This window comes from Rhipicephalus sanguineus, chromosome 1 (genome assembly GCF_013339695.2).
Source record: "Rhipicephalus sanguineus isolate Rsan-2018 chromosome 1, BIME_Rsan_1.4, whole genome shotgun sequence".
Lineage (NCBI taxonomy): Eukaryota > Metazoa > Arthropoda > Arachnida > Ixodida > Ixodidae > Rhipicephalus > Rhipicephalus sanguineus.
The window spans coordinates 230,634,312-230,647,063 of NC_051176.1; the positions used below are offsets into that span (position 1 = coordinate 230,634,312).

A 12,752-nucleotide genomic window follows, 5' to 3' on the forward strand; every position below is an offset into this window, starting at 1 on the left:
GGTGACTGCACCATGTGCCTTCAGCTGGCGCTGCCCCTGACTAGACGATACCAATGATGACAGGGCAGAGCACTGCTCGCACCACTGATGAAGCACAAGAGAATAAAGAATAGCATTGTAATATAATAATTACATTATCTGTGCCCTTGTCATGAAGCACATCTGCACCAAATACATATGCAATTTAGATGCTTGGTAAGGGAAAAATGATTGCAGACTGTCCTATTCACTTTGGCCTTTGAAAGATGTGTAGGTGATATTTGCAGATCTGAATATTTTTTAGCTTTCTAATCACATTTTCAACTTTGCCTGATGAAATGTAAAACTGAAGCAAAAATATGACAACTTCATTGCGACAGGGGTGGACATAAGCATGGGAAGTTGTGTATTGCTGTATGCTGCACCACTCAGGGAACCACTTTTACAGCTGAACAGTGGCTACTTGCACTCAAATTTTGCTTAGATAGAACTGGGAGCAGAAAACAGTGATTAAAGACTGGATGAAAGAAGGGAGTCTTTTAGCACTGTTGTCTGCTCATAATCATTAAGCAACCTGCCCAAATGCGTACCCTTCTTAGACAGGTCATTTAGTAGTGAATGTGTTGAGCACTTTTATGGTTGATGCATCTATAAGGGTACTTACAAGTCCTTGAACTGCTTGAAAGCTCTTGAATTTGAAAGCTGTGTTTTCAATGCACTTGAAAGTCCTGGAACAGTTTTCTTTCCGTGAAAACCATTGAATTTCTTAAGCAATGCAGTCTAAGATCGACTATGTAACCCGCTTGCTGGTGTAGATAGGCATTGATCCGGCAACTTTTATCTATTAATACGGCAACGGATCCAATTCAGTCTCTATTGATGCTCAAAAACAGGTGAAGCGTGAGCATGCTAGGCAGTCAAAGAAGTCTCTGTTCAAGGATGAAACTTACAACATGTGGAAAAAGCTTCAGGCTTGCTTTGAACACGCAGTATAGTCATAGCGTATTCTGAGAGCCCAGCGTAAACTCTTAGGGTGCTTACTGGATGTACTGAGCCCAAAGTAGTGGCTTAATGTACACTCATTTATTGAAATACTGTCATCTGTACTTTTTGATCCAAAAAGTATGTTGTGAGGGATATTCAATTTGACACTACGGACACGTTGTTTGTAAACACAATGTCCACGTACGACCATGGCATGATTGTGGTAAACAAAGGTCATGGCAGTCTCTTCATTGTTATTGAGGTTATGAAAGGGCACATGCTAGTTGGGCCATAAAGAACGCTGTGGCCAGGGTCTGATGATGATCATTTGTAACAGCCTGTAATGTGTGGTTAGTACTGAGGCACCCGCTTTAATCAGGTCATAGGTAAAGCTGTGGCCTGGCTGCTGCTGATGAATTGTGGAACAGCCCTTTACATCTGTTGGGGAGTCTTAAAGCGCCCTCCCCTTACGCAGTTCATGTTGCAAGACACATGGAGTTTGCATATGCTGTGCAAATGCAAGGCAAAATTGTTGGTGCTGCTGTTGATGACAATATTGAGGAATCGTGGCTGAGTGCTTTATAATGGATGCGCAGCTTTAAGGCACCCACTCATGCAGTTCACGTGGCATGACACTCGATGCAATATTGTGTCTGCCATGCAACATATGGAACTACGTAGCTGCACACGAGACTCCTTGGACAATAGAAGGCCGCTGTTGATGCTGCTGTTGCTGATGATGACAACGATCTGTGGCATAGCTGTTCTTAATGGGTGGGCAGCTAGCTTCCACCCATTGCACAATTCACATGGCATCAAATGACGTCACCTCCTTACTGAAGTGAAACAGATTGTGGAAGACTGCAGGAAGTGAAGTGTGAGAATCTAAGAGCATTACCTAGCCAACAAAGGAAAAGTCCTAGCAGCTTATTTAATGTTGTGGACTTTTATGCATTTTAGGAACATAAAACAAACAAACTTACACTGCACATTTATAGTGTAAATTTTGTATTTCTAGTGCAATAAAACCGTCTATATTGTTCTGCAAAACTTGTTATAGGAAAATATGACCACTTAGGATGCAACCATGTGTCCTTGAAAAACACCGCTGGAGTAATTTGGGCTAGTTGCTTCACAGTCGTCAAAACAGCGCATAAACGATGTGATAAGTTGTCCAAGATTTGCAGAATCACTTATAGTACGAACCGCAAGAAAGTTGCAGCATGTTCTTGCAGCACAAGAATAAGGTTGTCCAGTGCGCTGTGAATGTTGCGCATTCCGTGCCATTATCTTGTGGTAAAATGTATATATACTATGCCATACAGGCAGGCGCCTCAATTGTAGACTATCTGAGTAGAAGTAAAACATAGAAAAATATAAGCAAGGCAATTTAGCTCATCACTGTTCTCACTGTGGGTGCATTCCAATGTTTGTCAAGTCGTTCATCATCTCCAGAGGCTGGGAACAGATTGCAAGAGAGGTTATGGAAGCCGAGTTCATAGAAAAACTTGGGGATCAGTGTGAACGCCCCTTCAATCTTTTTTCTTGACAGAGAGGATACATTTCTGCACATACTGTAATTCTGTGGTCCTTTTGATGTCAGTGCTATTAAATTCTGTGTTTCTGGGAAAATTAACCAGTCGGATGTCATTACTCATATGTCACTTTGTGTTCGTCCGTTTATGTGCTGTTTTGACAGTCCTTAAAGAATCTTTGACAGGGACTTGAATACCCTTGAATTTTTGCCCTTTAAACCTATATAAACAATGATTCTGTGTTTTTGTTCTTGGAAAAAAATTGAATATGCTTCTTTACTAGATTAGTTGACACACTATAAAACAATATACATCAATTCAGCAACATGTTCGGGGTTACACTGTCCTGAACTGCTACTACGTTACTAGGTGTTACACTTTTTTGAAGGGGGTTTGTACAGCTCCTAACACAGGTGATGTAGTTATGCATTTTTGATTGGTACAAATTAGAGATGGAACATCCTGTACACTGTAGGCTGATGGCCAGTTTCAATCTTCAGATCATGTGCTTGAAAAGAAGTCAGCAGCTCATAGAATGATTACCCACAAACCTAAATAAAGACAGAAATGAAGACAGTTTTTGTCTACAGCAGAGGCATGCTTGTCTTGAGGATTTGAACCAGCTAAAAGATGACACACACGAGAGATGTGACACATGCGATGACTGGACTAAGAACTCTGCTTTATTTGAAACACCTATCTCCGAGGAAAACATGGCAAGCATTCGCAGCTCAACACACACAAAAAGTGTTGAAAGTGAGATAGGTCAAATGACTAGCACCAGTGCAATAGAAAGCTTAGTTTCTTCTGCATCAGTCAGATAGAAGGAATGCTGATGCAATTATCCTCTTGCATGGTGATCTAATAGCACCAGCAAAGAGTCGCCCCACCACGGTAGTCTAGTGGTTACGGTGCTCAACTGCTCACCCGAAGGTCGTGGGATGGAATCCCGGCCGCGACGGCTGCATTTTCGATGGAGGCGAGAATGTTTGAGGCCAGTGTACCTAGAAATTTCCGGACCCCTCCACTACGGCGTCTCTCATAAGCATATCATGGTTTTGGGACGTTAAACCCCAGATATTATTATTATTACCAGCAAAGAGTCATTTGGTAAAGATTTGAAATCATAAAAAATTGTGTACATATATGAAGACTTGGTACACACGCTTGTCAGGAAGAGAACCTTGTTGTCAAACTTCACTTATAATATCTGGAACAAAATGGCAGCTATGCTAGCCCTATTACAGATTCCAACATTAGTTTCCGAGACAGGGCGTTAGCGTCATCTTTTCCACTCCTTGAAAATTTCAAGTTTTTGTTTGTGTGTTTTGCATGACAGAACTAGAACTAGAACCCTTGTTTGTATAGTATTGCATCCTAATGGTTACATTAAGTGTTCTACACATGTGGTGTATGAGTTTCCGCTTACCTGTGAAAAGGTATAAATAGGCCAAACAGGCCAGTGTATCAGTGATAGGGCTCCGAGAGCACCAAAATTTGTTAAACCCTTCTGATGGAGCAAAGCTGTCTTGTCATTGTCAGGAATGCAGTTTTGTCTCGCTTTTTTCCAATGTGAGAATTCTTGGTAGAGGCTAGGGCAAAGTGCAGTGCGAAATTCTCTATGCCTACTATATCAGCATTCAAGGGGATAATTGCATCGGCACACCTTTTATCTCACTGATGCAGAAGCAACCAAGCTTCCTATCCGATAGCACTGGCACTAGCCACTTGATCTGTCTCGGTTTCAAGGTTGCTTAGGTGTGTGTTAGGCTCTTGAGTTGCGCATGCATGCCTGGTGTTCCTCGGAAATGGGGATTTTCAATAAAGCACACTCGTCAGTCCAGTCGCTGCGTGTGCCACATCTGTCCTCCGTGTTTCATCTTTTGGCTGGTTCAAATCCTCAAGAATATGTACCAACTGAACCAGATGACAACTCTTCTGCAGTGCTTGGCTTCTAACATTCCTTTTGATCTTCATGCACACTATGAAGTTTTTTGCCAGTTGGTGTTGACACCTAGTTTATAGATTTGGCACTTGTTACAGTACACATTCACAGCTTTAATTTGCGTGTCATGGATAGTGTTTTCTGTATTTATTCGCTGTTTGTGCATGTGCATGTCCTACTTTTTGACAGTCGGGCTGTTTGTCCAACTTGTTACAGAATGAACTGGCGCAAAGTGCCTGCGATGAAACGTTTTCTAACTTATAGGCAGATGCATGAGCATGATTTAAAAGGACTGCTGACATTATCAGCAGCATGAATGTGCCCTTTAAAACTTCAAAATAATCAGATTTCATATTGTGTCCTTTTCACTAGATGGTGGTAATTATGAAATTAAAACACTTATGACAGTATAGTTATATATAAATATTTCTTGATGCATTAAAAAAAATGTTTGTTTTTTCACTTGTACTTAATAATCCATTCTTTTTTTATGTCACATTGCCTAATATCATATAAATCGTAAGCTGTATTAGGAAAAGTGTAAAAACACTTTATTAGTACTAAGTCAGTGAAGCGATATGTGAAATTTCTTCATTCAATCCGGTAGTCACCATTTTAAACTCTTTTTTGAATAATAACTGAAAGAGAGGAAGTGTTCAGCTTATGATTACGTTCAATCCTTCAAGGCTGTAAACCTGCACCATCTCAACTGCTTCGCTGACAATGTGAGCAACACAGGCTTACTGGTGCTGCATGTCCACCCTTCATGCACATCACATGGAGCCTGTTGTGAAATTGTCTGTGAATTCGACAGCACCGTGAGCATTACAAAGGCATGCACAACACCGTGCTGGCAAAATCTGACAGTGTGCTGAGAGTAGCCCCTGTCAGAGTGCTCTTCTTATAATTTGTCGGGCAAACCATGCTGTACACATTGTCATAGCATGCAAATCTGGGCCTTCCTAGAAACACTTGTGATAAGACATTTTTTTTTCCATTTGAAGTGACATGCCTTTTAAGGTTACTGTTTGCATTGTCATTGCTACTGGTGATGAATACCAATCGTATTGGCTGTGATGATATTTTGTGCAGTAACACTGTCCTTGTAGAAGTGGATTTGAGTATTACGCATTTTGTGTATGTGTATGTGATTTGCCTGATGGTTAATAACCCTGAGAGAAGCAAAATGTGCACTCATTTCACCAAACAGATCAATTTTGTTTTCAAAGCATTTGTTCTGCTTGGCATTATGACTGAATAAGAGGTGTATTTTGTGGAAATGATGCATGCAAAGCATGTATTAATCTGATTAGTTTTGTTGTTGTGTTTGTTTAGGCCACTTATATTTTGTTATGTTTGTTTACTCTTGCTTTATGAAGGTATCGAGGTACTTTGCCAGTCGTGCTTCGCACGGACGCATGAGACAACCGCCAGCATGGACGGACCAAAGCAACACACGCAAGGCACCAATCTCTCTCTCTCTCTCTCACGCACACACTTCCATGTCACTCACGCTTTTGTAAAGATTAATTGTGCCTCTAATACTTGTAAGCAAGACAGAGGGCACAAACTGCTGGCAGAGACTCCTTGTTATTTGTTGCTATGATACTTTTTAAAATCTCGGGCTGCACATTGAAATGGAAAGGTACGTCCAGGCCATCAGTTGTTACTTTTTTTTTTTCAGGGACGCAATATGTCATTAAGTGTGTTCTCTAGAGTGGCACGCAACACAATGTCAATGTGGTACAAGCATGAGCCTTCAACAGAGGAAGTTGAGGTACGTGAATCATATGCTCATAGTTGCACTGTGAACATTTTCCTGTATTTGCCAAGTCCTTAATTCAGTTTAACTGTGTTTTGTATAAAACTCTTGACCTTGTCTGATTGCAGCTTAAGGGGAGACCCTGCTTCTGAAACATGTTTCTTGTTTTTGAGCGTATCATTATGAAACTTTCACAGCTTATGTATTTTTATGTGCTGATTTCAAACATGCAATTATTGTTCTACTACATTATATAGTTTTGAAACTATTAAATAGTTTTTGTATTGTTAGGAGCAGGCTTTATTCCTAAACTGTGAGAGTTATCAAGCAAATCAGCCTATCACAATAACCTGGAATCAATGCTGTATGCAATAAGACAAGAATGGATGTTCTAGGCCCATTTGAACAAAAGTTATGGTATTTTGAACATTCCCAGCTTGATCCCAGTTTGACCGAGCTCGACATTGCTGACTTGCCAAGTGTTCAACGTACTATAACTTTTGTTCAATTGGGCCTAGAACATCCATTCTTGTTTTAATTGCAAACAGCATTCATTCCAGCTTATTGTGATATTGCTGATTTGCTTTATAACTCTACAATTATAAATAAATCTTGCTCCCAACAATATACATGAAATATTTGATATTTTGGAAACAGCATACTGTACTAGAAAAATAATTGCATATTTGAAATCAGGACATAAAAATACATAAGCTGCGAAAGTTTCATAAAAATGTACTCAAAAACAAAGAAATATGTCTCCGAAGCAGGGTCCCCCCTTAATGTATCCCTCCCTCTCTCTCTTTCATATCCGAAGTGTTTCAGTGATGTATTCTCCTAGTTTGGACTTGAGAGAAAAGGATCATTTTTTCTGACCTGAATTCGTAGTAGCAGTAGAGTTCTCATTTGTGCTTTGATTGGAAATATGAATCTCGTTAGTAAAGCTTTATATCACCATAGAAATCATGAAATATTCCTAGTAAATTGTCACCATTGCTGTGATGTTCCGTAAAAGGTCCAAATAGAATGAAATACTATTGCACACTGTGCACTATATTTGCTTCCGACGTGAGAAAAAATGTGCGAGGGTGCCATCATTGATGTGTGCTATCCTCCTGTGCACCCGCTAAGGGTTGTGAAAGAGGGAACATAAGTACACGTGTCCTCTTGTACACCCTGTCTTATCGGTTACCTGCAGTGGATGCAAAGGCCAGGCAGGCTAAGATGGCTGATGGCCTTGTGTGTGTGCTGTTTTCCCATGTTCCTAGGTGCCTAGTCTTGGAGGTTGTGCTATCTCAAAATTTTGAAGTCACTTTGAAAGCGATGCAAAGCATTTCCTATGCCTAGGCTGCTCAGCACACCAGCATTGTGGCAGTGGGTGTTCGCAGTCATTGAATGAGGTCTAGTATTCATGTTTGCCTTTTCATGCAGGACAAAGGCCTCTCCCAATCTTGCACAAGTTGATTTCGTTTTATCCATGTGAACTTCTTAATTTATTCACTTCATCTAACTCACTGCCGTCCTCGGGTTCTTTTCCCTGCCCTTGGTATCCACTCCCTGTCTCTGACTACCGGTTGTCTGCCCTACACATTACATGGCCGGCCCAGGTCCACTTCTTTTGTTTAATGTCAACGAGCATATCATCTACAGCTGTTTGTTGTCTGACCCACTCTACTGTCTTTCGATCTGTTAGTGTTACACCTGCCATTTTCTGTTCACCATGCTTGTTCATTTAATTAGTAAGCAAATGTTTACTGCAATATATATATATATACAGCTAATAAGACTGCCAACTCTACCTCTTTTAGTTTTCTAATACATTTCTCACGGTATCAGAGCTTTGCCTTTTGGGGCATGACTTCTGCTATTTAACTTTTTATCAGGATGTCGAACTGAACCCAAACTGTAAACTGCCCAAACAGTGATTTTGACTGGAACTGAACTGAAACCTAAACTGATATCCTTGGAACACACCTGCAGTCAAACTGAGCCTGAACCAAAAGCAATAACAGTTATTGGTTCAATACAAAGCAGTTCACTAAAGTTGCTATTTGGGCCTGTTGGTATGCCATTACTCAGTATAACATTGCACATAAGGGACATGGACACAAGAAGGAACGATGAAACACACAAGATGCAAATTGTTGTTAGTTTGCTGTCTTGTATGTTTCATCGTTCGTTCTTGTGTCCGTGTGCTTATGTGCAATGTTATACTCACTAAAGCAGTTCAAGATTTGCTGGTGTTGCACAAACAACGAAGTTCATGAACAAACACATGAAGGAGGTCACATATGCAAATTAGTTATCGACAACATCACAGATGCAACATGTTGACATCGCGCACGTCACCGGGGAAGCCGGAAAGGCTCGTAGAGGAGAAGGAATTGTTTCAGCGTTGCATGCCACACGTGGCATGCAGCGCTGCCACGTGTGGCGTCGTTGGTCGTGACGACATTCTGAACACGATGCGGATGCTTGCTTGAAATGTTTGAAAAAATATCGGAGGTGGTTTGGGGGCCCTTTACATCTTATCTCGCTTCACCCATTCTTAAGTAAAATAAACTCTAGTTCAGGGCCCACATCAATTTTCTTATTGAAATACATATGACTGAGCTCAGACATTATCTTGTAAAGCAACTGCTAGACTTATTTGAATGAAATTTGTTGTTTAATGAAGCATGCTAAATCCTAACAGTTGTAGGAAGCAGTATTATAATTTAGGACCTGATATTTTAAAATTTTTAAACACATTGTCAGAAATAGACAAATGCATAAAATTTTCAATGGAATGTTTAAAGATCTAACTTCGCATAAAAACATACGTGGAACCTCGTTAATGCGTACCTGCCGGGAACGCCGCATAACTACGCACTAAACGGTAGTACGCGTTAACCACCAAGTAAAAATTTGCATCTCCTCGCGTACGCCATCGCCGCCAGCAAAGAAATAAATACAGTGCCACAGCAAATATTGCCTAAAGTACCCAGTGCAAAGCCTTTTCTTTTTTTTTTTTTTTGCCAAACTGGAGAAGATTCTGGTACTCTCGCACGACCGTCTGATAGTGCCGATAGCGCGCGGTGGCGACGCCAAGGAGCATTCCGGAACTATAAGTCTGGTATACGCAGTGACTGACGTAGCGACAGAACGGACAGTGTCGACTTTCCGCGATAGGCCTGACTGGCTGCCCAGGCGGCGCTGCGAAAACGGTGCTAAAAAGCGCCCCCTACGACAAGTTCTTTGGTTTCGAGTAGTCAGACAGGCGGCCGCATGCAGCACTAAGCTCAGATGCGCAATGGAGCCGCCGCTGTCGGTTGTGCTGCGCTTTGGATCTCGGCCAGTTTCTGGCGTGGCTGAGTTCTTCAGGCCAAGCAATCTGCGTAAACGCAAGAAGCTCGTCAACGTCAAGTATGTTTACGACGTGCAGGAGATTGAAGGAAACGGCTGCGTGGAGCAGATCGTCTCTTGGCTAGTTGCGTGCAGCGTGTCGCCTTCTCGACTCACGGCCGGGCCGCTTGCTGTACCGCACGCGCGCATTTGTCGTGGGAGTGTTCTTCGTACCCACTTCGCTCCAGACTGTGCACAGATGCGGCGATGAGCACAGACGAGTTTGTTCGGTTAACGCGGCGATGACGAACTTCTTGCAAGCGATGCGCACTCCGCGACGCTCTAGCGGTACTGGCAGCGGACGGAAGCGCGTTAGGGTGGTCGCCCAATAAAAGCGTGCAGTACGGTTACAACAGCGCTACGCTTGCTGAACCGTACGCATGCGTTTAGCGTGATAGCGTCTATGCAAAGAGGTTTCTCGTCGCCCACGACTAGCAATGCTCAACTCCGCAACAGCGAGCTGCTTCGTTTCTACAAATTGGCGCGCGCTTGAACACGGCCCCGAACAACGAGGCGGCAGCGATCGGCGGCCCAGTGCGTTTAGGTTGTCGCCTGTCAAATGCGTGCAGTAGGCTTAAAGTAGTGCTGCGCCGCACGCGTGCCCGAGCAGATACCTCTGAAGATACTTATTGTGATAAGGTTGTCGGCGATAAGTCATGCTGGCGCGTTCGGCGGTGGCCGCCGCCCCACCTTCGTTCTTTCCCGATGCTTACCCGCAAAGGCGTTGCCGCAATCGCGCGGAAGTCGGAATCAGTGATCGACCGATCTACGCACTTCTCGAAAAGACGGAAAACCTTTGGCGGCACATTGTGGCGTCGGGAAGTTCAGCGGCGCAGTAAAATTTTATGGCACAAAACGTTATCACGGTACGCAGGGTACGCACTAACCGGTAGGCGTAGGGCGAAGCACTACCGCTTAAGCGGTCAGCGAATGCATTAGCCTCTATGAGACTCGGTCGGGGATTCGTCGCAACTACGTTTTAACCGTTAGTACGCTTAAAGCGGGTACGTATTAACGAGGTTCGACGTAGTTCTGAAGACTACATCTGCTAGAGCATCTGAGTGTCTGATATACGACTTTACTGCTTATGTGAGGTTCTTACAGGACTTATGAGGATATTGTTTCGTGGCACCCAGCACCTCCACCAATATGATATGGGGTTGTTTGAGTGTATACAATATGTATTTACAGAGAAGAATTGTAAAAATTGTCAAGATGGCTGACCACCAGACTCGCGCGCCAGTCAGCTTCACCAGCTCTTCGTCTTCCTTCATTCATCTCCGTAACAATATTGTGAGGCTCATACTGACAAATTGGTGGTGTACACTTGGCATTTTTGAACTGCTTAAATTTTGTCTGCTTCAGATGTTTTAGAAAGGGCCCTGCAACACTTTCTTGAACGTAGTCAGAAAATGTTACTGATCTGTAGTCAAGGCTGCTGTATCTTCCAGTGTACTCCTGTCAACAAAAGAAAGCGAGCTCGCGTTATGTTCTAACTTTTCATATACCTGACAGATTCAAAGCATTTTTCCTGCAGGAAATCCATGAGGCAACAGGTTCTAATACTTAAGGTCATTCTGTGATCACTTAGAAAGGTGTTGCAGGGCCGCTTTAACACTTTCCTGTCCGCGTTAAAATAGGCCGTTCTTGGGTACTGTAGCAAATGATTTTTCGACTGCCACACAAAGTTATTAATACTGTGATATATTATGAATTTATACAACAAATAATACGCTTTCTAATGGTATTAAATTAAGCAATTACAGTAAAACCACGGTGATACGATCACGGCTCGTACTAATTTCGGGGTGATACGAATTTTTCTGTGATCCTGGCCAAGGCCCATTAGCCTGCAATGTATTGGAGTACGGTTGTTGCGAACCGATTTGCACCCCGCGACGTTTGATACGAACATACGCTAGCGCACAGGTACGAACAGGTGTTGCCCGCGCTGTCGCGGAAGATGCAGCAGTCACGCGCGGGTGCGGGCATGCACGCTGCGCGACCATCAACAGTGCGTCATTGCCTCCGAGATTAGTGCGCGCGACTCTTGGAGGCCTTTATGTGCCTTTGTGTTTTATTACAGATGACGTTGACGTCGTCCTTTTTTTTTTCCAACGTGTTGACGCGTGCTCCTGTGCTCAAGGCAGCAGCGTGTTTGTACTGTGTTAGCATGTGCCTGCTACGTCGATGCAAGCCATGTCCCCACAATGAGACGTTCTATGAAGCAAGACTGAAATTTTGATCTGCGGGTCCTGTCATGAAGTCCCATGAAACGTGGTACGAAGACCCCAAGAGACGAAGCGGGCGGTCTTGGCGAAGGAGCTTGGCCTCTATCATGTGCAAAGTGCTTTTTAAGTCACTTTCGCTGCAGTACTCTGGTGTCATGCAGAAAAGTGTAGAAAGATTAGGAAGGGGCTACTAGGCATGGACAGGAAAGTGTTAACAAGTACAGCTTGCAGAATTATGATGTGGCATAATACTATGTTGTAGCTAAGAGTGGGGTGCATGAATTTTTTTTCAGTTTTGCTATTTGTAACATTTGTTTTTAAAAGATGCTGGCCTAAATAAAAAATTGTTTCCTGCGCTCCCTAGATATCTCAACTTTTACTGTTAAATGCAACAGATTTGATGAAATTCAGTACTGTGGACGCCAGGAAAAATTATTTTCATTTCATATGTATTTCAGTAAGAAAAGCTTCCAAACAAAAGCCTCCTGTTAACATTTGAAGACAGTCATTGCTAATTCAGGACAATATATTTTATGACTCGACAAACTGCAGTAAATTGCAGCCTGTGCAGACTTGTGCTTACTTTGTTGTTTACTTTTCAGTTGATGACACATTTATGAACAGTGGTGTGTAGTATGTAAGGAATGTTCACTGTGCATCAGACATTTACTTGAGTAATTAAACACATTTCTTTTGATTTTCCAGAAAGATTACTGGAACCTGGTAATAGACCAGCGGCGGCATGTCTGCGTCCATGCAGGAAATATCGACAGCAGTGTTCATGGCAGTGGCTTCCCAACTAATCGTCTTGTCCCATTTGCCAAGTGAGCTATGTTGTGCCAGATTTATGGATCTTTTTGTGCAGGATTGTGCTCTAAATTATGTATTGCACATGTTCCAGCTTAAACTCAGGTTTTCGGGTAGCTTATACT

At 42.6% G+C, this 12,752-nt stretch overlaps 1 protein-coding gene across 1 annotated transcript in view; it reads left to right on the top strand.

Annotated features, from left to right (window-relative positions):
• Positions 1-12,752, top strand: part of LOC119374064 (protein Jumonji-like) — an 83,987-nt gene that overhangs the window by 26,340 nt on the left and 44,895 nt on the right. Inside the window, 3 exon segments of the mRNA XM_037644128.2 lie at positions 5,823-5,906; positions 6,128-6,220; positions 12,526-12,644. Of these exon segments, the coding sequence (XP_037500056.1) occupies positions 5,823-5,906; positions 6,128-6,220; positions 12,526-12,644 (296 nt within the window).